The 24617-nt window shown below is 42.5% G+C and overlaps 1 protein-coding gene across 5 annotated transcripts in view; it reads right to left on the bottom strand.

Annotated features, from left to right (window-relative positions):
- The window catches only part of TEAD4 (TEA domain transcription factor 4), a 59681-nt gene that overhangs the window by 13736 nt on the left and 21328 nt on the right, over window positions 1-24617 (bottom strand). For all 5 annotated transcript variants that reach the window (XM_075509662.1, XM_075509679.1, XM_075509670.1 and 2 more), the window contains 7 exons: window positions 12266-12330; window positions 11269-11331; window positions 7266-7400; window positions 6378-6421; window positions 3979-4034; window positions 3061-3191; window positions 1947-2120 (listed from right to left, as the gene is read on the bottom strand). In XM_075509662.1, the coding sequence (XP_075365777.1) occupies window positions 1947-2120; window positions 3061-3191; window positions 3979-4034; window positions 6378-6421; window positions 7266-7400; window positions 11269-11331; window positions 12266-12330 (668 nt within the window). The remainder of the gene's footprint in view (window positions 1-1946; window positions 2121-3060; window positions 3192-3978; window positions 4035-6377; window positions 6422-7265; window positions 7401-11268; window positions 11332-12265; window positions 12331-24617) is intronic.

Here is a 24617-nt window from a genome sequence, read left to right as displayed (position 1 = left end):
ATCAGAAAGTCAAAATATTAAACCAAGCCCAGAAATATCACTGTCATTATAAGTGTACAGATGCAGAGCCCCAGGGCATCGTGTATACATTGGAGTAAAGGTGTTTCAAATCCAATGTCACATCTCTTTATGCGAGCCAAATTTCAGTGAGTTGATACCCTCCGAACACCAGACACCTCACATGGGCCCAGAAAGAGTCCAACTTAATGACATCTCACCACGTAAATCCTTCAAAAACCTAACTTAGGTTGGTCTGACATGATGTGTAGGCCACATTTACCCTTCTGATATTAAAAAACAAACAAACACAATCTCCAAACCCAACCCCACAAGCACAAAAGCACACTAACAGTTTTGATAAATAAAATCACAGTTACACTAGATCACAATTTCATTATGATTTCTCTCCTCTTAAGTCAAGTAGTTCAAAGTGTTTTATTCTCTCTACGTAACGTCTCCCTCTAAGCTCTTGCTTTCGGTTCCTGAAATTTCCAAAGCACTTCAGAGTGATACCACACAGGAGCCAGTGCTCTTCACCTCGACTTTCCTGGGATCCCTACTCCACAGCAGGAAGCAGCTGTTGCAGCTTCTACTTTTCTCATGACCATTTCTTAGAAGCTATCCCCTCTTACTCTTTTTCCTTTCTTTTATCACATCAGACTTCTGTTTCCTTTTCCAGACAGTTCTTAGTAGGGCAATCACTACCCAGATTTTGCCAAAGGATACCCTTCTCAGCAAGGTGCTGCTGTCTCTCCCAGGTATTTCTCTTCCACCCGGAGCAGGGCTGGTCTTTTACTTTTTGTTTTGACCTTCCCAAGCAGGCTTTGTTGTACCAGAGTACAGAGGCTAATCCCATGAGGGACCCAGCTCAGTAGCACACAGTCTGCAGGTAGTAAAATTATGTGTCTCCAAGAATCACCAATAACTAACACTCTAAGCACCAGACGCTTGAACAGCAGACTCCCAGCCAACAATCTTCAACTTAGTTCTGGAAAGGCTAGGCTTGGGACAGCTGGGAAGTTGCATCTCAAGGCACTTAAGGTAACTCTTCCTTCTCCTGCAAGCACCAATTAAGAGGCTTTCTAGTGCCAGTTTTTATGAAGAGTACGAGAAATGAAAGCTCATTTCTCATTATCTCACTCCTGACCTGGGGTTGAATTATAAGTGGTAAACTCAAGGTGAAAGGCTCCAAAGCCCATTACACATTCCCTCAGCCATCTAGTGTGCAACTACCCCAAGCTGCTATTATTTTTAATCTTGTAATACCTGTGGTAATATCAGTCACCAAAACTATTTTGTTTGTGCCCTGAAGCACAATGGCACAGTTTTTGCAAATTTCAGCTAACTCACAAAAATCCAAATTGAATGAGTAGGCTTTTGCCAGGCTGATTTCTGCCAACTTACCAGAAGTCATTTCAGTAATTTATTATCAGCATAATCCAATTTCATTATATGTCTCTCTTATCTTTTGTCTGTCCTTGTGCCTGCAGTAAATATGCATCTGTAAATTATTAGTACTTGGATAACACAAAACGCAGCTAATGAGTTAGGAGAAGAAATGGAAAAATGTTGCCTCTGACTGAGAAGCTACTCAACACCGAGAGAAGTGAACACATAAGAATATGCAGAGAATAATTTCCTCTGAATTCTTCTCTTATACATAAAGTTTTAAAGGGCCCAAGTCACCATTAGCAAATAAAATCTCCAGACACTAGTCAAGAACAACAATACAGATGACATTGTGAAAGATACATCTTGCTCCAGGCCAGAATGAGGGCCTTGTGCAGTCAAGGAAAGATCTCCAGTGACAGTCGTGACTCTATTAAATTGCTTGCACAGGGAAAAGTTGTTGGAAGGCGGCAGACTTCTAACAGCTAGCGAGGACACCGCTTTTACAGTGAGAACTCCATAGCAAATGGGTACCCTACAAAGGGTCCTTCCCTTACCCAGAATTTGACAAGGAAGAAGGCATTAGCTGGCCCCCTTTCAAAGAGCTCCTTCAGGCCCCCTTTTTTCTCAGGGAACTTGTCATAGATCTGCCGGATATCCACTGCCTCGAGGTAGGGGTCATTGTAGCTGGGGCTTGACTGCCCAATGTGCACAAACAGGTGTTTGTTATACTGCAAGAAGAGGAAAAACATGGAATTAGGAAATCGTTCAGTACCGTTCAGTACATACTGAACATTCATGATTCTTCACAGAAGACTACTGGAAGTCACCGAAGATTTGATAGCACTTTTTTATCTAAAAGAGGAGAAGTATCAGCAGAAATATCTCTGCTAACACCAGCTCATGCTGTTATTTCTTTCCTATCAATACATCCATGCTTCTTGCTTCTTCTGAAACATTACTGTAGGGTTTTTTTCCTGTAGTCACTCCTAAACCATTGCCTCATGCTGCTGCTATATAGTCTGAAATAACCTGAGATACAGTGTTACCTGTCACAGGTCACTCAGTCAAACATCAGACCTCCTGTCCTATGAAGGGCTGCCTAAAATCCCACAGCAAGGTACCAGCCAAATACTATCATCTTTTCTGAACTTTCCTATCTCAGACAGAGGAAACGTAACCAGCCCACCACCAACGTACGTCTCAAGATGCAGTATCACAAGGTTTAGTGAGACAGGCAAACCTTACTACTTCCATTTTATAGGTGGCACCATGGAAACACATTGATGCAAATTCATCCCACTTGCCCCCAAATTTAAGTCCCCAGTGCACCAGAGAAATACGTGGCTTCATGTGATCTTACCATCATCTGGTTCTGGGTCTATCCTCCAAGGATAGAGGGGACAGCTAGAATAGCCCGGCAGGGGCTGTACCACTGTCTTATGACCTCAGTGCCTTGAGCTCTGGTATGTGAACATCCATGACCCTGGGAAGGGAGGCCAGAAGCACATGGCACAGAGCTGGCTAAATCACTATAGGCAATTCTGTCTTCTTAGAGAAGGATATCTTGTGTTTCCCAAAGATGGCTTTCTACTCTCAGTAGAGCAATGAACCAAGAGCTACCTGAAGACAAAAAATTAATGAGGGGTGGAAGTCAGGTGTGTATCTTACTGTGTCTTGGTCTTGTTGTTGTTCCAAGAATGCAGAGAATTCTAACATCCAAAGTTTGGAGCTAGCAACCCTTCGTCCTTGCCAAGCTGGTGCTGATGGGGAAGGCGAGAGGCCCGTAGGAGACTCAAACCCTAAGCACACAGGATTTATATAACAAAATTTAGAAAGAGAAAAGTTGGTAATAGCTTTCCAGTAGAACACCTGTTGTCAAAGCCAACTAGTTACATTTTCTTATGACTTCAGTCATCATGCAAAAATATCATTCACAAGGTCCTCACTCTACCTGTGCTCTAAATGGCTTGTCAGGTACCCTCAGCTAAGACAGCACTGTCAGTGTTGGTAATGATGTGAAAGACAATCTACGTGGTTTTGACACCAGAGAAAACATGTTCAGCAACTTTAAGAGGACCTAGATTGAGCCCTAAATGAGCAGTGAAATAAACTGCTTTATTATCAGAATGAAGCATCACAATTAACGTGACCGTTAACCTCTCAAAATGGGGAAACTGAGAAAGAAAAGATATTTGTTGTTCCACTTAATGGGAAATTGGAAAGGCAATCATGTTATGATGGAAAACAGTGTTCTAGTACATGCAGCATGGTGGAAGAACAGTAGAGATACGTAAACTTTTATTTTCTGTTGAGCCAGGAGGAAAATAAATCCCAAATCAACCAATCTAAAACAGGAAAAGATGTTTTTTAAAACAAAACAAAATTAAAAAGCTTCAGCTCTCTCAGTAAAAGGATGGGAACTGGTGAGAAGGGGAAATTATATAAAAATTAACTTTGGGCTCACTGAAATATTTCAATAGGTTAAAATATTTTTTGAAAAAAATAATTTTAAAACTTTTTAAAGCACTGGCTATTTTTGAAGTTGGAATATAATTTCAAAGCAAGGAACTGTATTTCCTTACCTACCTGGTAATGGCAGCGGAGGCTGTACAGCGTAAGGTTGTTGAGAAAAAGGTTTCACACTACGGAAGTACACAAAGAGAGATGGTTAACAAAAAACCAAACCAAAACAAAGCAAAAAGACTCTTGACCAACTGTTTGCACAGATTAGATCAAGTATTTCTCCTGAGGGAGAAAGTGGCATAAGTGTATTTAGGAAATTACTTTCTGTGTGGGCAAGAGAGGGTCATGGAGAAAGACTCAAAAAACAGTAAGGGGCCAGGACTGGACTGAATAAGATTTCCCTGCAGGTGTTGAGCAGGCTCTCCCTGCACAATTGTTATTCAGAGATCCTTATCAGCCTATTAATAGCTGGTACCCATTCGTTTATCCTTTTCTTTCAACCATAGACGGATTTAAATTTATGCAAGTGGATGTACGTCTGGGCTGGATGCCTCTCAGACTTTTAGGCCCAGATTCAGAGATGTTCAACACCCACAACTGAACCTAGCTTTCAAGACAGCTCAGCTCCATTTTAACACCACTGCAAAAAAAATCAGGATCTGGAAACATCACCTAACATCAGGGATGGCAGATACTTCAAGCTTCTAAAAGAACCTCTCACATTGATGCTTCCTCATTCACTTTCAAGCTAAAGGCATAAAATCTACTTTTTGTTCCTCCTAGGATGGCTTCTATTATTTTACTTGCCATTTTTCCCTACAAGGTGTTTTAATAGTATCTGTTCCCTGATCTGCTCCACAAACATTAGCAATAGCACCACAAGAGAGCAGGAACACATGGCTTGCATGAAGAACATACTCCCTTCCAGCTGCTTGTCCTTAAGTTGGCTTAAATTGCTTCTGTTAGGTTATGTGACAAAAAGTGTGTCCCCATACAAAAAAAGGAGCCCAGAGGAACAATGGCAGGCAGAGCAACCTGAATAATACACTGAGACAACCACACCCAGGGCCATCACTGGTGAAGGATCAGCCCATCAAAGGCTCATCTCCACACTGGGGCAGGGGAGCCCCTGCCAGGGCTGTCACAGGAGAGCCATCAGCCCCATTGTCTAGGTGTGAAACCAACCCAGTGAGCCAGCTGGGGAGGCTTACAAACCAGTCACCTTACAAACTGAGGGGGTTACTGCCTAAATGGTATGGGACATGCTATGGGATGCAAGGGCAGAGCATTTTGGGATTGCACAAGATTTATTATGGGGATGTTTAGGGAGAATATGGTGATAAAAGGTGCCAGTCGCATGTAAGAAGGTCAGTACAGTTATCTGTCCATGCCCTGCACCTTGTCAGTGCAGTCTGTCCTATCTTCTCACCAAATTATTTCTAATTGTTTTCCTGCATGAGGAGCTCTCAGTTCTGTGTCTATGTGTGTTTGTTTCTGGAGTGCCAGCAGCAAGTGAGGGTGTAATCACTAGTAATTATCAAGCCAGACTAGCCAGCAAGTAGATGGTTTGGGAGCCAGCTGTGTGTGTCTTCAGGGGTAAGGATGCTTTCAGAGGGACCAAGAGGTTCAGGCCAAATGACAGAGAGACTGTGGAGTCTGGAGGTCGACTGAAAGATGAGTTTGTGTGTGTGTTTATCTCTGTGGGAGGCAAACTGGGGAAAGTGAAGATCCAGCTACTGGGAGAACTGTGTATCTAAGCCCAGTTACTGGGAGAGATTCACAGTGTGTGTGTGTTTGTGCACATGCATGTGTGTTTGTGCGTGTGAGTGAGAGGCCTGCACTAGCAACTGGAGTGGGGCTGTGGTCTCGAGGGCTCACCTGCCTGGGTGCCAGCATACAGGGAGACAAGGGATCCCAGGGCAGCTACTGGATGGATCCACAGTGCACGTGTATTTCCCGCTAACACACCTTCACCCTCATCAGCCAGAGAGGGGTACAGGATGAGGCTGTCGGTGCTGTTTGTATTTGTGTGAGTGCTGAGCATTGTCTGTCTGTGCTGTTCTGTGTGGCCAGCCGTGTGTATATGTGTGTATGTGCAACGTATACGCATGTTTGTGTGCATGCCTACCGGGAATATATGCTCAGCCTCGCTACTGGTTGAACTTGGGAGCATGGAGTTGCAGCAGCCTCACCTCTATCAGGCTGCTAGATTCAGTAGCTCCCTAAAATAACCCATATTAGGCTGCTTGAGTCATGGGACACATTAAAGGAGTGTAATCCATGTAGAAGGTACCATATGAAGACATAGGGTTTTATCTATTTAAGATTCTCTCATGATTCTCAGTTTGGCTTCAACCATGGGCCTGAAGTCTCAGATCCATGATCAGGGAATCTGTCTGCAAGCAAAGACTACATTATCTTAGCGTATTATAAACCTTGTAATAGCTAATGGTGTTCCTCAGGCAGCATAGAGGAAGCAGCAGAAGCACCTGCTTTGGATGCTTACATGAAGGAATACTCACTCTTGGGAAGATCCAGCTTGGCCTGGCAAAGCTCCTTGCCAAAACTGCAAGAGAACAACATACAGGCAAAAGTCACCACTCTTAGGACAGAGATGAAAAGCAAGGCTTGCTCCTTTCTGAGGAAAGAAACTGCAAGCTCACAGGCTTTTAAAGATGTGACTGAGCTCTCTCTCTTCTTTCTGTCTTCCTGGTTTCATCCTTGTGGAGGTGCTGACTGGTCTTTGTTTTTTTTCTACACACTACTACTAGTGACATGCAAGCAACTGCCCCAATAGTGGTTTTTAATGTTAAATACTATGTATGCACCTTGTGCCTACATCTCCAAAGCTTTAATGATGCTTACTCTGTTGGAGAGACCATTTTCCCCAGGAGAGCACCACAGGAGTATTTTGGCAGAAATCAATGCTCAGCAAAAGCTCACTAGGCCCAGCTCAAAGGTTAGGGGATGCCGACAGACCTCCTCTAGTAAGTATTTTATATAAGGGCCATCAGTTTGTGATCTAAACACTCAGGATGAGCTTGGGAACGATAAGCTTGAGAAACAGTCAGGGTGGCCCAAATGGTTTTAATCCAACAAGATCGTGGACTAAGAAAGTGATACAGACACCTAAAAATATTTCAGGCAGCTGAAAACCCAAAGGATCTGATTGTTCTCTCACGTGTGTCATTTTAAAAAAAGCATATAGTGAAACTCTATTGTTTTACATCAGTGTGAGCAAAGAATCAGACCCAAACTGTTGAAGCCATACGACATATTTCCTCTACAAAGACAGTACCTTTTGGCCCATTCTTTCTGATGTTCTCAGGATTTTCCTGAGCAGGTCCCAACACCCTTTCAAATACTCAAGCGTCTTCAGCCCGACCCTTCCAAGACACTGATTCACTCACCCCGGAAACAGCAGGGTAGGCTGGTCGTGGGAGACCAGGCAAGGCCATTTTACTATGGAAGGCAGTTGCAGAGATAATCTGGGCAGATGACATTGTAGCCATACTCTGCATGGCTTTATCTTTAGCTGCCTGATCCTATGGGCAAGAGTAGAAACAGAAAAAACAGAATTATTATAATTATAAGCAAGTTGCCTGGTCTAACGCTGCATAACCAGGATTCTCATCAGCTTCTTTGTAGGGAACAAGCATGTCGAAAAACCTGGGCAGCAGACTCACCAATAACTGTCCTAAGAACTCTTCAAAGCATGTAAGTCTTTCACCCATTACTACTTCAGATATGATTAATCATCCTTTCTGAAATGCTGGGATCACTGGTTTAGAGACTGCTAAGCATTTATCCTTTCTGTCTGAAGGCTTTCAGCTGCACAGCTGAAATGTTTTGTTATGGAAAGTACAATCCTAATTGACTCTTGTGTTTTAATCATTGATAAGAATATTCAATGGGAAAGACACTTGCTTACCAAAAAAACCCTCTAAGAACAAGCTCACAAAAGGAGTTTGTCGTCATCACTGCAAAAAGACTACCTCAATTTGGGACTGCATTAGTCTCAGGTAGAGTTGATCATTTTATTCCCATCCCTGGGGAAACAGGAAATCTTATAACCTCCCAGGGCACATATGCAAGGACACTCCTTTTTGTGTTTTAACGGGGCTATGGAATTGCACACATTTTTACAGGTAATGACAGTGCAACAACTAGGGGGTCTGATGTATGTTTAAAACAAATAGCATTCTTCATTTCTTCTTCCAAGGAATAAATAGACAAACAGAAGCACTTCCCCACATTCTGCCTTTCCTCCTACATCCCCTACAATTAATCTTCATCCTTCAAACACTCCACATTTATCTGTGACATTATAATTATAATGGCAATGCCACAGATGAATTCATGGCTTGGAAAAACTGCTGAAAGAGGTAAGCTCTTGCTGTCTTCTTCAAGAATTCTCACTTTCCACTTGCATTCATTGAACTGCAGTAAGTTCTCACCCTTGGGTCTCCAGCCTCTCTAACCCCTTCTCTTTCTCTAGGGTTTTCTAAAGTTCAAAGCCCAGGGATTCTGATGTGCCTAACACAAAAACATTTGGAGGAGGCATAACAAAAGCTCAAGAATAAATGATAATGTTTAAGTGGAATGATCAGTAGCAATGGGCAAAACTTACCTATCTTCTTTTTTACGGTATCCGTGACTCCTATTAGTACCATCCAAGTGAATGGAAGGAAAACATTTTAATTGCTGAGAAAGTACCTAAGATTCTCCAAAGCTATGGGAAATTTTTTCAGATTCCAGTTTAAATGATGCTTTAGGGAATACTTTAAGGATTACCTACAACATTTTTAAGGTAAGGATTCTTTTCTGTTTTTTCATGACATGCATAAGGACCATTTCCCAGTTGCCATTGCAGAAAAGGATTTTCTTCCTCCCCTTACTTTCTCACTGGAAAAATTGTATTTGTCTACCTGAGTTTATACATGAGTTTATGGGGAAGAAGCATTTACTTGTGGAATTATTAAAGTAAAAAAAAAAAAAAAAAAAACAAGAATAATTAAGAAGGGAAAAGATTTTATCTATTAACCCCTGTTGTGTTTTTCTGTTTTGTTTAAATGCCTGACAGACTGCTCTAAAAAGCATGTTTTTGTAAAAGACATCTCCTTTCTCTTTCAGCTAACAGTTCTGTATTCATTTGTATCATTTCTAGTACAAAAAAAAAAATAATGAAGCAACAAAAACTTTTGCCAAACATTTGCAATGTTCGCATTTTCTTTTATTATTCTCAAAATGCAAAATAATTAATAATAATAATTATTATTAATAATAATAATACCACCACCACAGTTTCCCTCTTTTTCCTTAGTACAGGTGATATCTATTAGGCACCCAGGACATGGAAAACTACTGATTTCTGGGAACAGATTTTTCTCCAGGCTTTGCCCTGCTTTCCTACCTTTATCTGTTATAGGCACAGTGCACACTTAGAAAAGACACCCCAATTTCTGTGGAGACGGTAGTATTATAGTAATTGCTCTGAAAAGTCAGCATGTAGCTGCTCTGATCTCTAGGATATAAATATGAAAACGTATACTCTCTACGGAAAATGAACAGTGATAGAAGAACACACAGCTATCAGCGGGAACTTGGAAGAAGGGCAGCAGCTTTTGTGGTTTCATTTCCTTGCTCTATGAAAATGACTAGCGAAAGCAAAGAAGTAAATGAGTTGAATCAGTGCTGCAGACTTGCCTCTGCAGGCAGAAAGGAACAGTCTGGTACTGGGGAATGGTTCACTGCAGGCAGCTGCGCAGAGCTCACAGCATGGCCTGGGGTGATGTAAAAGGAGAACAACCAATGGTTCCATGGAGCTCCCTGAGACACCTTCGTTCCCCGAGAACAAAAACGGCCAGCTCCTGTGTGCTAAGTGGAAACAGGCTCGGCTGACTGGCTTTTCAATCATGCCAAATCCCAGAGCTGTGACATGCAAGGAACAGAATCAAGGTTACAGATATAAGCAGCAGTAAATCTTTTAACACCCTGGGCAGTTGTTGTTTCCTACTCGCTCTAACTTGCCTCTCAAGCAGGCCTCCACCTGAATTGACCACTTAACAGCACCACAGGTTTCAAGCTTAGGCAGCCCTACCTAGGAGCACTGAATTAGATAGTTGTAATTTGTGGCTCCATCTCTTTATCAGAGCAGCTGGAAACACAACAGGCTAATGGCAGACACAACACCATTTTCTAAAATGGACCTGGGGATGGGATGGGGGCGGGGGGGCAGTCATGACTTAGAGGTAATCACTGCTTGCAATAGAGATGCGTGCACTTCAGCACTGGTCAAGACTGAGTGCCAACAGTTCACTCACAGACAGCCCACTTCTCCTGATGCCCAGCAAGGAGTTGCCCAGACAGCCAAGAGGAAGCACTAACAGCCATCCACTCAACAGTCAGGGCTGGACTGGGCTGTCTAAATCCTCATCATCACCTGAAGCATGGAAGATCAGGGAAGCAAACACACTTCCCTCCAGATAACTTATTGCCATACCAAATCAGGAAGGTCAGCATGCGCCTTCCTTCTCTGGCTGTCTCAATGATACATAACGAGGACCTGACCTCACATCCTGCTCAGGATGGCTCACATTCTAACAGGGGACACCCTCTTGTGCAATTGTCACCCATAAACTTGACCTTCTTGACATTTCTGGCAATTCAGGCTGAGCACATAAACCATCTCCCTGCTTCAAATCTGAGTGGAAACAAATGTCAAGAGGTATCAGTTCATTAGTGTGATCTCAGAGCTCTTCCTATAGAAAGAAAAACACAGATTTGCTCAAGTAGTCAACCATTTTCTTTCTCATTAGCCCAGGCCTCTTCAAATTAGGTCTGAATTAATCAAGGGGCAAAGTCTATTCAGCTGGCATCATTTTACGTGAGAAGATGCCAGCTGGCTTTATTGCTTCCTCTCAGTGGTTATGCCAACTCAGAACACTTTCTTACGGACAACTCCACATCACTACCACTAGTAGAGGTAGAACTAGCACTGCAGTAACTGTAAGGCTACCCTTTCCCAAGGCCACCACAGCACCAGGGACTGATTACTTGTCAGCATTTGTATCCATAAGCCCCTCCTTCTCAGGTAAACACTCCTGGCATACAACCAAGTCTAAGGGTCTTTCAGACTTCGATGACAGCAGCATAAACCGGAGGTAGAAATCAGACACATAAAAATTAAAGTTATTGTTTCTTTAGTCTTTAAATAGAATTGCTCCAGACGTCACAGAGCTACAACAATACAAGTGTTTGCACAACACTTCCTGGGAAGTACCTTTTCCTCCCCAGCTTACTAGAGTTCAGTGGCTAATCTCACCCTTTTTTAAAGCTATTCAAAGAGGGAATGGATGAGGGAATGGCTGAGTCAGAGGGCTTGCATGGTATGTTAAATGATACTCATCATACCTTGAGCTTGGCTTGGATCTCTCTAGCTTTCCGCCTTGCCAGGACCTGGATGTGACTAGATACCTGCATTGAAAGACAAAATCCATCTTCATTCCAGAGGAGTACTTGGTAGCTACTTGCAGAAGTAAACATACTTTAGGCATCTTGTTCAATAGGGAGTTATTTAGGGTTAAGAGGAGGGGGGGTTGAGGTAGCAACAAGATGCTTTTCTGACCATAACTTACGTGTCATGAAATGAGGTGGGGGACCAGCAAAGATGGGCCATTTAAGGCCTTTTCCAATTAAAATGGCTTTATCAAGCCAGAGACCTCATCTAAAACTGAAGAACCCATCCTTAAATCTAGGGATTGAGAGTTCTGATCTCTTTGCTTCCCATCTTGGCCTCCTCTTGGGAGAAGGGAAACCCATGTTCCATATCCCTTCCTGACTGTTATATAATGACTCTCAGAACTTCCTTGTATCTACTGTGGGCTGAAATGCATCACAGAATGATTTAGGTTGGAAGGAACTTCTGGATGTCATTCACCAACCCCCTACCCAAAGCAGGGCTAGGTTGCTCAGGGCTTTGGCCAGCATAGCCTGGACTATCATTCCCAAATTACAAAGATTCCTTTTTCATCCTGTGTGCCAGATATTTTCAAAATCACAATTGCTGTCCATCTGTCTGGGCTGAACAAAGAATATTCATATAGAGGACCACTGATGTTCACTGAAACGTTCATTAGTAGATCAAACAAAATAACACACTGTTTAACAGTAGAAAAATTTGTGTGTGGTTGAGAGATGTGGTTGAGAGACACGGGCATTACAGTCCTACTGTAAAATGCCTGAGCTGACTCTTCCCACCATCCTTATTAACCAGCTCAGCACAACTACCTCTTTCCAGCAAAGCCAGAAAGTAATAGCAAGTGAACAGAAAGGGATTTGTTCTCATAAGCCCTCATTATGTCTAATGGTCCAAAGAAGCTAATGTTTACAGGGAAAACTTTACACTTACCTGTTTCCTTGTGCGTGTTTTCCCTGTTCTCAGCTTAATATAGCGGGCAATCAGCTCATTTCGGCCTGGAACAGAGAAATAATGCAAATACAAGTTTAGAAAGCTATGACCCCAGGGAAAAGATGCACAATGGAATTATCTATCTAGAGAGATCAGCAGTGGGGTGATACCCTGTCACACTACTTTCTCTCTTAGGAAGGTATTAATTAGTTCACATAGTAGAGGTCTGAGTTTTAGGAGCAGAACTTTGGGCTGCAAATTCTATTTCCCAGTTTGCATCTGTATAGCTTAAAATTACCAATAAAAAGGAGAATCATATGCTTTGCTTAATAACTACATTACCACAGTGTGTAGAAGCTGTAAACATGGATCAAGATCGCCAGTACAAACAAAGAAGAAAAAGGAAAGCCACTCACCCTAAAACATTCAGAAAGGCAAGAAGGAAGATCCAGGAAACAACAGGCCAGTCAGCCTCACCTCAGTCCCTGGGAGGTGATGAAGCATATAATCCTGGAAACCATTTCCAGATACATGAAGGACAAGAAGGTGATTGGAAGTAGTCCACGTGGATTTACAAATGGGAAATCATACTTAACCCACCTGATAGTTTCTACAGTGAGGTGACTATCTTGGTGGATGAGTACAGAGCTGTATGCATAGACTCTAGTAAGGCTTTTGACACTGTCTCCCATAACATCCTCATAGGCAACCTGACAAAGTACGGGTTAAATAAGCGGACAAGAAGGTGGATTGAAAACTGGCTGAATGGACGGGCCCAGAGGGCTTTAATCAGTGGTAAAACATCCAGTTAGAGGCAAGTCTCTAGTGGTGTACTGGGGTGAATACTGTTCAACATCTTCATTAATGACCTGGACATAGTGCACCCTCAGCAAGTTTACAGACGATCCAAAACTGTGAAGAGGCTGATACACCAGATGGCTATGCTGCCATTCAGAAGGACCTTGACTGAAGAAATGGGCCGACAGGAATTTCATGAAGTTCAACAAAGGAAACTGCGAAGTCCAGCACCTGGGGAAAAATAACCCCAAGTACTCGTATATGCGGGGGGCTGACCATCTGGAAAGCAGCTTTGCAGAAAAGGACTTGGGGGTCCTGGTTGACAATGAGCTGACAATGCACCCTCATGGCAGAAGGCCAACGGCATCCCAGGCTGCATTAGGAGGATTGTTGCCCACAGGTCAAGGGAGGTGATCCTTCATCTCTACTCAGCATTGCTGAGGCAACATCTGGAGTACTGCATCCAGTTCTGGGCTCCTCGGCACAAGAAAGATGTGGACATACGGAAGTGTGGACCACCAGCAAAAGGTCCACAAAAATGATTAAGGGATCAGAGAATCTTTCATATGGGGAGAGGCTGAGAGATCTGGGACTGTTTCGCCTGGAGAAGACATAGGGAGAGTTTTATCAATGCATATAAATACCTGACAGGAGGCAATGAAGACAAGGGAGCCAGCCTCCTTTCAATAGTGCCCAGTGAGAGGACAAGAAACAACAGACACAAACTAAAGCACATTAAATTCCATCTGAAAACATGAAAAAGAAAAAAGGGGAAAAAAAAAAGAAAACCACAAAACTTTTTTACTGTAAGGGTGGTCAAACACTAGCACAGGCTGCCCAGAGAGGTTGCAGAGTCTCCATCCTTGGAGATACTGAAAACCTGACTGGACACAATCCTGGGCAACCTGCTGTAGCTAACCCTGCTTGAACAGTAGGGCCAGACTAGACAATCTGAAGAGATCCCTTCCAACCTAAATGAGTCTGTCATTCTGTGACTCTATAAAGAAAACAAACAACAATGGGGAAATACATGGAAATAGTTACATAGAATTTATCAATGTGACATGATACAGTGAATTAAAAGTGCTTTCAGGCTCTTGCAGGCATCCCAAAAAAGGAGCATTCTTCAGAAGAGATACAGAGAAGGAAGCTTAGCTTTGTGGAAGGTTTGGGGAGCTCCCATAAACAGGAAGGTGGGGCACAGGCTGGGAGAGGCGAAAGAATCCTTGTCCAATTATGGAACAAGCATACATTGCAGGCTGAAGACAGGTTTTACACCTTGATTTTAAGAGATGACACAGTGAGATTAGGCCCTTCAGGGCCAAGGAAAATGAAGACAAGTAGCTTTATGTTCAATGTGAGAGGAGAGGCAAATGCAGAGATGCAAAGAAAAGATGGTCACTGTGACAGATGAGGGAAATGGTATTAACAGCAACATGAATGAAACGGCTAACGAAACATGAAGCTACAGGGTCACTGGTACAGAATTTGAAATTGCTTGGAATGAGAGCAGGAAACTGCAGAAGACTTAGGTCCAGGATTTAAAAATCAGGAAGAGAGGCAGAGAAGGCTAAGCTACTGACAACTTCAGCAGTGAACAGGAGAAGCAAACTTAGACCCAATTCACAGCTAGCACCACAGAACTGTTTGAGAGTGGACACCAAGACATGAGGCAGACTATACAGGTTCCATACACTGGCTCCCATGTACCAAATCTAAGCAGACACACAGATTTTATTCTCTTCCTGGAAATGGAGTAATAAAGAGCAGAAGCAGAAAAGCAGCAGCTACACATCTAGAACTCTAGGCTGATTCAAGGCAGAAAACATGACAGAAAGAGGAGGCTCTGCAAAATAATACATTTGTGGTGACCACACTAGTAGCGATATAGTACCTCAATAAAAAGTTGGGAGTGGGAAGTGCAAGGCTGTGAAACATCTTATATGGCTGCAAGGAATGAAGCAAGAATAAACTGGGAAGCAAAGCCACAGCTCTTGTGAAGTTTATTTATAACAAAATTTTGAAAACCCAGTATTTTCTATGGAAAGTTTATGGGCTGAATGGAGAACTTGTACATTAGGACATCACAGACATCAAAAAAGCAAGCAGTGAAAATAGATGCAATATTTATTCCAGTAGTTTAATATTCCATGAAAAAGTTGTCACTTTTTATTTTTTATTTTATGTTTTTATTTTAAACCCTTGTTTAACTCAACCCTGAAAAAAATGAAGGCAAGGAAGGACTCTATGCTAGAGACTGACCACCCAACCCGTGAGGGAAGGGCTGGCAAAGCTCCTAATTCCATCTGTTTCTGAAGCAGAAGAATGTAAATGTCCATGACTGCATTTAGGCCGTGTTCATGAAAGATAACCAAAGCACACACACAGGGATGGGAAAACATTTTACATTTACAGATCTTAATCTTTTCCTATTGGTGTCATTACAGAAGCTCTCCTTATTCCCCTGGGAGAAGAATCAGCTCTGTAGCTGAGAAAACAGCTCCAGCTCCTCTATACACGAATTAGGAACAATTTCTGTGCCAGAAACACAATGCCCAGCATGTAACCACTGACCTCTTCAGTTCCCACAGTTTCAGCATTAGCACGATGACATGCCCAGTAGAGTTTGATGGGAGCAGATGCTGTTATGCTGCCTTCCACCTGGCTGCTTTTCCAACCAATGTAACCATTTTTACAAAGCCAAGACCAATTACTAGCGACACATACCCACATCACCTTTTTCTAGTGCCAAGAATAATATTTATGGCTTTTCAAAGCCTCCATGGATCCAAGTTGAAAGGTAAGAAACAGCAGAAGTGATTCTTCTCACACAGATGCCGGCATATACGAAATTTCAGAAGGACAGTTTGACACACGTCAGAAGTGGGAAATGTGCAGAACAAAACAAGGTGCTCAAACCCCATTATCTATAAAGAAACAAGAAGGAAAATTTATATACATCAAGAGGACCCTTTGAGGGGCAAGGGGAATGAGTTAATGGAAGAGAGAGGAAAAACTAGCCTTGAGAAGAAGTGGATGTGGAGAATTTCAGGCAAACTTTTAAAGGGTGCATATTGGGCTATACTGATAATTTGAACACATGGAAACTCTCCAGACACTGGCTTAAATACGGGTCATCCTTGCAAAACTAATTTCAATGGATTCTCAACCAGATATAATAAATGTTATGGAGCAAATTTAGCTTGTGTTTCCATGAAAGTCAAGAAATTATACAGACTGAGCAGTCTGATAGAGCACTGTTCTGCTTCAGCAGTAGAAGGCTGCAGGGGTAATCTGTTTGAGAGGATGCCGTTAACAGCCCCGTGCCAGTCACAGTTGATTCTAGCCATCTCCAAAATGGATGAAAACAAGAATCCATCAAAACCTCAACCAGTCAGAGGAGCACAAGCTACCTTTGCTCAAATGTATTTTGGAAAGGGCAATAGCCCCTAGGGGCAGGAGACACATGAGGAGACACACAAAAGGAACCACAAAAAGGAGACGTGTGAGGATGCACAGAAGGAGAAATGCAAGATATGTAAAAAGACACATTTGGAGAAAAGGAGACACGTGGCAGAGGACATTGTTGGGGACATGGCTGGAAAAGTACTCTTGGAAAGAGGTGCTCTGTGGCAGAATGAGTAGACTTTGAGGCAACTGCAGCCCATGGAGGACCCATGCCAGACCAGGGACAGCCCATTGAAAACCCACGTAGGAGCAGAGGAGCAGCAAGAAGCACCAGAGGAAAAAAAAATTAAAAGCAAGGACTGCCAGAAAGAAACCTTTACACAGTGACCCCAACCTCTTGCACCACCCAGCACGTCATCAAAGGAATTAGGAGGGACTAAGTGTTATAGAGAATAAAACAAGGGAAGCTGAGACTAGGAAGCGGGGAGGTAAACTGTAGTCAAGCCTGGGAAAGTGGGAGGTGTTTCCCTCAGTGTGTGTTTAACTATTTGTCTTTGACAACATTAGCAAAAATTACAAAGCTCTCTCAGGCCATGTACTTCACTGGAGAAGACTAGAGGGAGAGGAAACTGTTGTATAAATTGCATATATTAGAAGCTGGTATAGAAATTCTCTAGAGAGAACATTCAAACATGGATCCTCAAAATTTCCAGGTTTAGAATTCACTTCCCACTTGCCACCACCTCTCATACAGCCTTCCTCTTCCAGAAGTGTGTCCACACAGAGCCAGGGAAAAACAGAAAGGTGGCAGGGTATATTAAGCTAATAAAGATACTGATAGCAAAAAACCCAGATCATTCTACAAAGACATTAGCATCACAGGGATTACTAAATACAGAACTATGCAAGTTGCAAAGCCCAGTAACCTCTGCAGCAAGAATGTATTAAATTACCATGAATCAAAACTGCAAGAGAAGCAAGTCCTAAATGTCTTTTGTTTTTCTTATCAGAAGTTAGATGTAAGCAGGTATTATGCTGCTGGAAGCCTATAGGTTCGCAGTCTCTGGAAAGCACTTTCTTTGTTTCACAACCCTGGCTGCAGGGTCAGCAAAGACTAGCACTCTTCACTTGGCTGGAACAGGCAGAGCTGTCATAAACTGTCAGATGGTTCATTTTTTAGAGCCATGTAAAGTGTCCCTCAGTAATCTGATCATATGTTGTGTTCTTAGAATAACTCCCGCTGAGGCCTGCTATGGTCACCAGAACCTGCCAACAGTTGTGCCTCCTCTGTCGAAACTGCGCATTGGGTTTCACGAAGCCCTAGCCAACATACCAACTGCAGCGCAGCACCCTAAAGCTCTTTATCCTCCCTGTAGCCTTCCCCTTGGAAGCATGGCATGAAAAAAGGAGTAAAGAGATACTCTCATGTTCTTTACCTCTCACTCCTAACAGATAAATTTCCAAGGGCATCAATTTAGCTCCCACTCCCTCTTACACTAAATTGCAAAATTTTGCATTTGGTAGTTACCCAGGAAAGTGTTGCTAAGAGCAGTGAATAAAGAGGCTTTTTGATTCTCCATTCTACACCTGTGCTCCTTTCAATATAAGAGGAGAGAAGTGTCTGCCTCTGAGGAAAGGGGAAAATCAAGGAAATTCCCAGAGCCATAGAAAGCATTTCCCAGTCCTACCTCAAAGCTTCGTGCTGACTTTCTGCTAGTAATGGTATATTACTGCTTGTACAAGAGGCAGATAAAGAATTTCGTTAAGCCTTATGCTTCCTTGCACACCTGTTGCCAAAGAAAGTAGAAGAACCAAAAGCCTCTCTTCTGTGATGAGTGAGAGCAAAGAACTCAATGATTTCTGCAAAATCCTTCTGGTGGGAAACTGCATGAAAGTATCTGCTTCTTGGTAGCAATATCTTTTCTGTAGCCAGAGCGAACATATGCACCTACCTGCGAAGTGCAGCAAAGATAAGAGAACTACAGAAGCAACTATCCAGCTGTATCCAGTGAAAGGTTAATCAAACCAAAGTCAAGGAAGCCATCTCAACTATCATTTCAATCTCTTTGTGTCATTTAATGATAGCTCCTGGGACATGGCTGTCTCCAGAACTTGCTAAGCGTTTAGTTAACTGTTGATTAGAGTCAACATAAACATAATGAACTGTGTGCATCAGACAGCATGACAAATAAATCTAGACACAAGAGGGAATTTAAGGACACCTGAGCTGCCCACCAAATGTCAATGTTTCTCTATGCATACGAAGCAAAACTAACTGCCAAGCAAGTCTTACCAGGATGACATTTAAGGCAAAAGCAGTGCGTGTTACGTTAACATGCGCATGGTACAATATGGAACTAACTGCCACTGGGATCTGCCCTGATACTTGCCTCCCTGCACAGCCTTACTTTCCATCTCTCATTCCACCGCTTCCGCATCACCTTTTCCAGAAACAGGGCTGCACGTGTCAAAACCCACATTTTTGTCTTTCTGATGGCTAATCCCATTTTCTCATCAAGATGCACAGACATTCAACTCTTACTGATATAATCCTTAACATTAGTTTTAATGCTATCTTTACTAGACTTTCTCTTCATCACAAACCATCTTTTCTTACCAAAGCCTTGGTGAGAAGATTCTGCTAGCTTCCCAATTTCCCAGCCCAGCTTTTCAGGAAACTTGTTTATGAAGTTTTAGACTTTTGGCCTCTATCTCTCCTATGGGTCTTTCTCCCCCTCTTTCTTGAGCTTTGTCTTGGTATACAACTTATATAATACAGTGATGATGTTCAGCACCCAAACTCTTTCAAAGGCTCAATCCTTCCCTGCCTCTCTGTTTCAGGTCCTACTTTTACTATTAATTCCACTACAAGAGCTGAGGTGATCCCCAAAGTCAATAAAAATTCTGCAATAACCATCTCCCTATTCATCCCTATCTTTCCATCTCTCCTTGGGAATCTCCATCCCCACTCCCCCACCATTAATCTCTAAACTCTGTTGTTTGCTCTTCACTGGTCTTCAGTCTTTGTGGTACCTATAAACTAAACATACTGAGCAAGTAATGCAGCATGGTGTCTTGTTTTTCCCATTTATGTGGACTGCGACTGTGGCAAATCCCTGTGGGAAGTAGCCCCAACAGCAGTGGACAATCCCAAGAGCAGCATATTTATTTTTAGTTAGGAGCAGGAGACAACTCTTTAAATGATATATTAATCATGACAAAGCTTACTCTGATCAAGCTCCTTTCGAGGCTTTTTTTTTTTTAACAACCTGTATTTTTATTCCTAACTTCTACACTGGATCCAGAGAACTGTATTCAGGAGGCAATAAAAGAACTTAATACACCACTATGACCATCATACTGGGATCATTTCCCATGAAAGAGACCATAGAAAACCATACTGCATTTTTCTGCACTGGCCTATCCTATGAAGACATCTCTCCCCCCACCAATGCAGAACTTCAGTGCTTAATAGTTAGGTTCGAGTTCCCATAGCACAGTTACACATGCCAGAGGATTTTATATTCAGCTGTGAGAATAAAGTTTCCTTACTCTGATAATTTATTCCATGCTTGAATTTTCTCAGTATTGACCTTCCACAAGAAGATTCCCTGAGTTCATGCAGTCCCTACGATAAGGGGATTTTGAGATGAAGACTCCAAGAAAGCTGAGCCAGTACTTCTGAAAAATTTCAGAACAATCAGATCCCTGAAAACACGATATTGAAGTGATTAGCACCACTACATCGTCAGCTCTTCCCCAACATACCTGTTTTCATCATTTGACTGTGCAAGTGCTGAGCTCCTTCCTCTTCTGAAATGGCAAAGAAGTTGAAGCTTTATTTGCTGGGCAGAATGTGCCTGTCAAGCATCTCACGTCGCGTGATCAATCTGTCTGAGGTCATAAAACTCAGTCATCTCATTTACTAACTGGTCTAAACACTGAAACCCTGTCTTGTGTAAAAGGCCTTTTGCTGGGAAGGTTAGTGTTTAATCCTCTCCTTTTCCACTGTAAAACCTAAATTCACACCTAGAAACACAAGAAGTGCTATCCCCATTTAGAAACTGCTGTTTCTTGATGGCACTTGCTTCATGCAAGGTGCATGACTGAGGGATAATAATTACAGACCCTGCAGGATTTGGGAAGTTTCTTATTGGTTCCAAACAAGGAGTGGAGATAAATGAAAAGTCAGTCACCACAGGTGTAGTTACAGCAACAAATTCTTCATCAACAAAACAACCTGAAGAGGTTCCCCTCTCCTCAGCTGGTTATTCCTCTTCCTGCAATATTCCATCAACTTCTGTGTGCAGCTGTACCAATTAAATTGCTGGAAGAAGGGGAGGGGGGCATGGGAGAAGGACTGACATGCACCACTCTAATTACCAAAAATTCAAAAATGAGCCCCCCCACTCCCCATTTGGATTTTGTTGTTGGTCTTGTTTTGCTTTTCCCAATCAGCCTATTTTTAATTGGACTGGTGAACTGGTTCATGTTGTGGCCACATGAACCACGGCACTGGTACAGCAGCGAGAATAGAGAAGGAATCAGGGCAGAACTTCTTAAACCAGTTTTGCCACCAGAGAAACTGTAGCCTGGAACGGTACTCCACCTAACCCTCACACACATACACACTGGTAAGAAAATGGGCAAGGCTCTTCCTGTGCTTGCATCATTTGTCTAAAGGCTAGACAGAGTTAAAGTGCCTCCTAATTACTACCCCAAAGGCATGTGGAGTTATTCCTTGTAAAGATGAGCTTTTACTAAGGTACAACAACGTATGCATGCAGCAATCGCCATCAGCTTAATTGGAAGCTCCAGGCTATGTAGCTCTTCACCACCCCTCAGCCTTTAATACAGTTTTTCAGTGCATAAATTGAATGTCCTCATCAGCTGTGTTTTCCCACATTATCACCTAAGGCCATAGAAATGTAAGATTATCCATCCAGTAAGTACTCCTCCATATACACATGAAGGGCTGGAACAGGAACAGAGCTGGGACTTGTTCTGGTGCTTCCCAGAGTAAGACTGATGAGAATCTTATAGAAATTGTTTGGATTCAGTTTGGCTGGGATATCCCACAATCACACCAAAGCAGCTGCATATAGTAATATGAGTCCTTCATATGCCAGAGAGTGTATCAGATAACACCCGAAACAGCCAATAACAATCCTACATGGAAAGGCATGTCAAACTAACAGCTTTCAGTCTCTTAGGACACTTGAGAATGACAACATTATACAGGCACAAACATACTTTACTCACCAAGGCCCAGGTTCAGAAAAACATGACCATTGAGGGTAGCACTGAAACTACTGCTTAACTATAGTAACATCCTCCAGTTCCCATGAGTCCGAGTTCTACATTACAGACCCAGACATCTGCTAAATTCTTCCTTAGGTCAATAAACGTCTTGTCTGCTTGTTTCAATAATTTCCAATAGCTGCAGCGTATCTGAAAGCAACTCTCAATAGCGATTCGGTGATATTGCCTCAAAGGGCAGCAAAAACTTCAGCACCTCTCCTCCTCATTTTGTGGTCAGCTGCCTCTGCTGGCACCAATAGTACACTGTTTCTTGCAGATTTCTGCCCAAATGCTAATCCTGTGCACATGCCCATATGACAGGCTGACCAAGTACTCAAAGCTTCAACTATCACAGAAATCGGAGCTAAAGGGGGTCTGTGAGATCCATGCAGCCACTTTCCGTGTGACCAGCATAGAACCATGCAGTTCTCAAGGCATCTGGCCTGGCCTGGCTTAGTCCTGTGAGGAGTTCTGACTGCTTCACTTGACATGTAAGACTAAACCAGCACCCAGTCCTGGTCAACTGACTGAAAATTATGCAGCAGCTTCAAGGAAAGCAAAAGAACCCAGAGACTGTTCTTAAATTATATGAATAAATGAATAGTGATTTTGTAAGTGCCACTTCACCCACCTTCAGTTTTTGCCATCATAACTTAGAATGCAGTCATTGTCCATGATTACTTTAAACCATCAAGTTATAGCTTCAGCTTAACCGAATAGCTGGCTACTGCTGAAAAAGTGCCTTTTTCCCCTAACTCCCTCTCACCAGATCGTTCCACAGGTCAGTTCAGCTCTCTAATCTGGCAGAAATCTGTCTGGCTCATTTTGCCAGAGTAGTTTGCTATCAGTTTAGCAAACTAAAATGGGTCAGCAAGGAGTCTGCTGGAAACTGAAGTTAGCCTAAAGAATGGGAGCACAAAACCAGCAGGAGAGCAGGGGAGCAAGAAAACTGGAGTGGCAACTCCCTTTTTTCTTCTGCAGTGAACTGTTAGGTCATCTCACTGTTTCTGAAGGAAATATACTCTTGGTCTCAACACAGAACAGTTTTACACCATCCCAGCACTAGCAAAAATAGTTGTTAAAGATGTCGTATTCTGTAACAGGTGAAAAGAGAATGTGGACAGAAAAGCCTAGCAAAAACGCAGGCTTCATAACTGGGTAGCTACCCAGGAACTGGTCTGGATAATAGCTGAATTCTACCAAGCTCATAAAATTTCCTTACAGTGGCTTGTGATATTCTCCCCTCCCCCCCCCCCAACTCTCTTTTTGCTCCTAACACTGGAGCAATTCTGTTCTATGTTCTTTAAACACCTGTTCCCTGACTGAGTTTACAGCGTAAGCCTGATAGATAGCTGGGCAACCACGATTCAGGCAGTGACAGGACAGGAGAAACAAGAGCATGACAAAAGTATTTAAACTGCAGGAATACCGAAAAATGCATATGGATCCAGAAGGAAATTTGCAAATATCTAGATGCTTCAACTACTTTCTAGGTGAAAGCTGCTATATCTAGAATCATCAAATAATTTTCCTCCAATCTTAGCCATAAAGAATCAGACTGGACATTAACAGCTTAAGTACAGCTGGCTTTGCCTCTGGGCACAGGAACAGATGAGATGACCTTTGAAGGTCCCTCCCAGCACCATTTCCTATGATTCTACAACTAAAGATGATGATGTAGTGTTCATATGCAGGAATGCTCATAATCCCCAGTCAAGGTTGAAGACAACATTGTGCTAAATACCACACATGCATGTGTGTTTCCCTGTAATACTGTCACGCTTAGAAATAGACCTATGTCTACAGCACTTGCAGTCAACAACTTGGGTCATTCCTATTGGGTTATCTCATCAAGCACTGGTTACACTCCTGGCACTCCAGTCCAAAGGCTCCAATCTAACCTCCTGAAAAGAGATTTGCAATTACTGTACAAATCACACTCGAGAGGAAAGAAGAGTGATTCTAAAGACATATTCCATGAAAAAGTTTCAATGAAAAGTGTCATTTCCTGTTCAAGAAGCTAGAGACAGAGCAAGACCATGCCTGTATATGTGCATGCAGTGAGCCTCAGAGAATTTGAAGGAGTACCCAGAAGATGGGTCACAAGTTCAAGGTGACAGCAATGAGGAACAGCTGCTGGCTATGCACCCTTCAGCAGCAGGTGTACCCAGGCCCCAGAGGTTTAAGTCAGCTCTGCCAGTGACCAACAGACTTACAAGACCATCTGTTTGGGCACAAACTGCACACAGCCTTCCCAGTTTTGCTGCCCAGATCTTCACTGTACACAGACAATACAGGGCTTGTTATGGATTAGCTAACGAGCAACTGTTTAAACCAATAGACAGTCCTAGTTTTCCTGTGCTCATTATCTGGATCCTACATGAATGAGAATACTGCCTCTTCTTTTAGCTGTAATATTGTCTTTTTCTGATCAAGCAGCTTTCCTTCACTTTGGGGCACCCCTTAAGGCACTAGAACCTGGAGAGAACCTTGTACTGTTTTTGCTTAACAGATGTATAGGGATACTTTAATAAAATTTTGTTAAGTTATATTTCATACATGCCCTCCAGCAATAAATCATGCCTTTGAAAGATACTTTAAAAGAGAGTTCATATGATAGGTTTTGCTTACTTGCACTGTAGAAATAAGAAAGCTCCTTTTTCCTATGCCAGGTCTCTACACAATCTCCATATTGACACTTATCGGCTCCCTCTATGTATATGCAGCCCCTTGCTTGAGAAATGTTATCACCCTTCTCTGCTCAATGTCTGACTAATCAACAAAATTAAGACAAATTCTGAGAAAGCAGTCCTTGTATTTATCTTGAAGTTTGCTTTTTGTGTTT

The sequence above is a fragment of the Mycteria americana genome, chromosome 1, assembly GCF_035582795.1.
Source record: "Mycteria americana isolate JAX WOST 10 ecotype Jacksonville Zoo and Gardens chromosome 1, USCA_MyAme_1.0, whole genome shotgun sequence".
Lineage (NCBI taxonomy): Eukaryota > Metazoa > Chordata > Aves > Ciconiiformes > Ciconiidae > Mycteria > Mycteria americana.
This window is presented reverse-complemented; position numbering and strand designations above follow the sequence as displayed.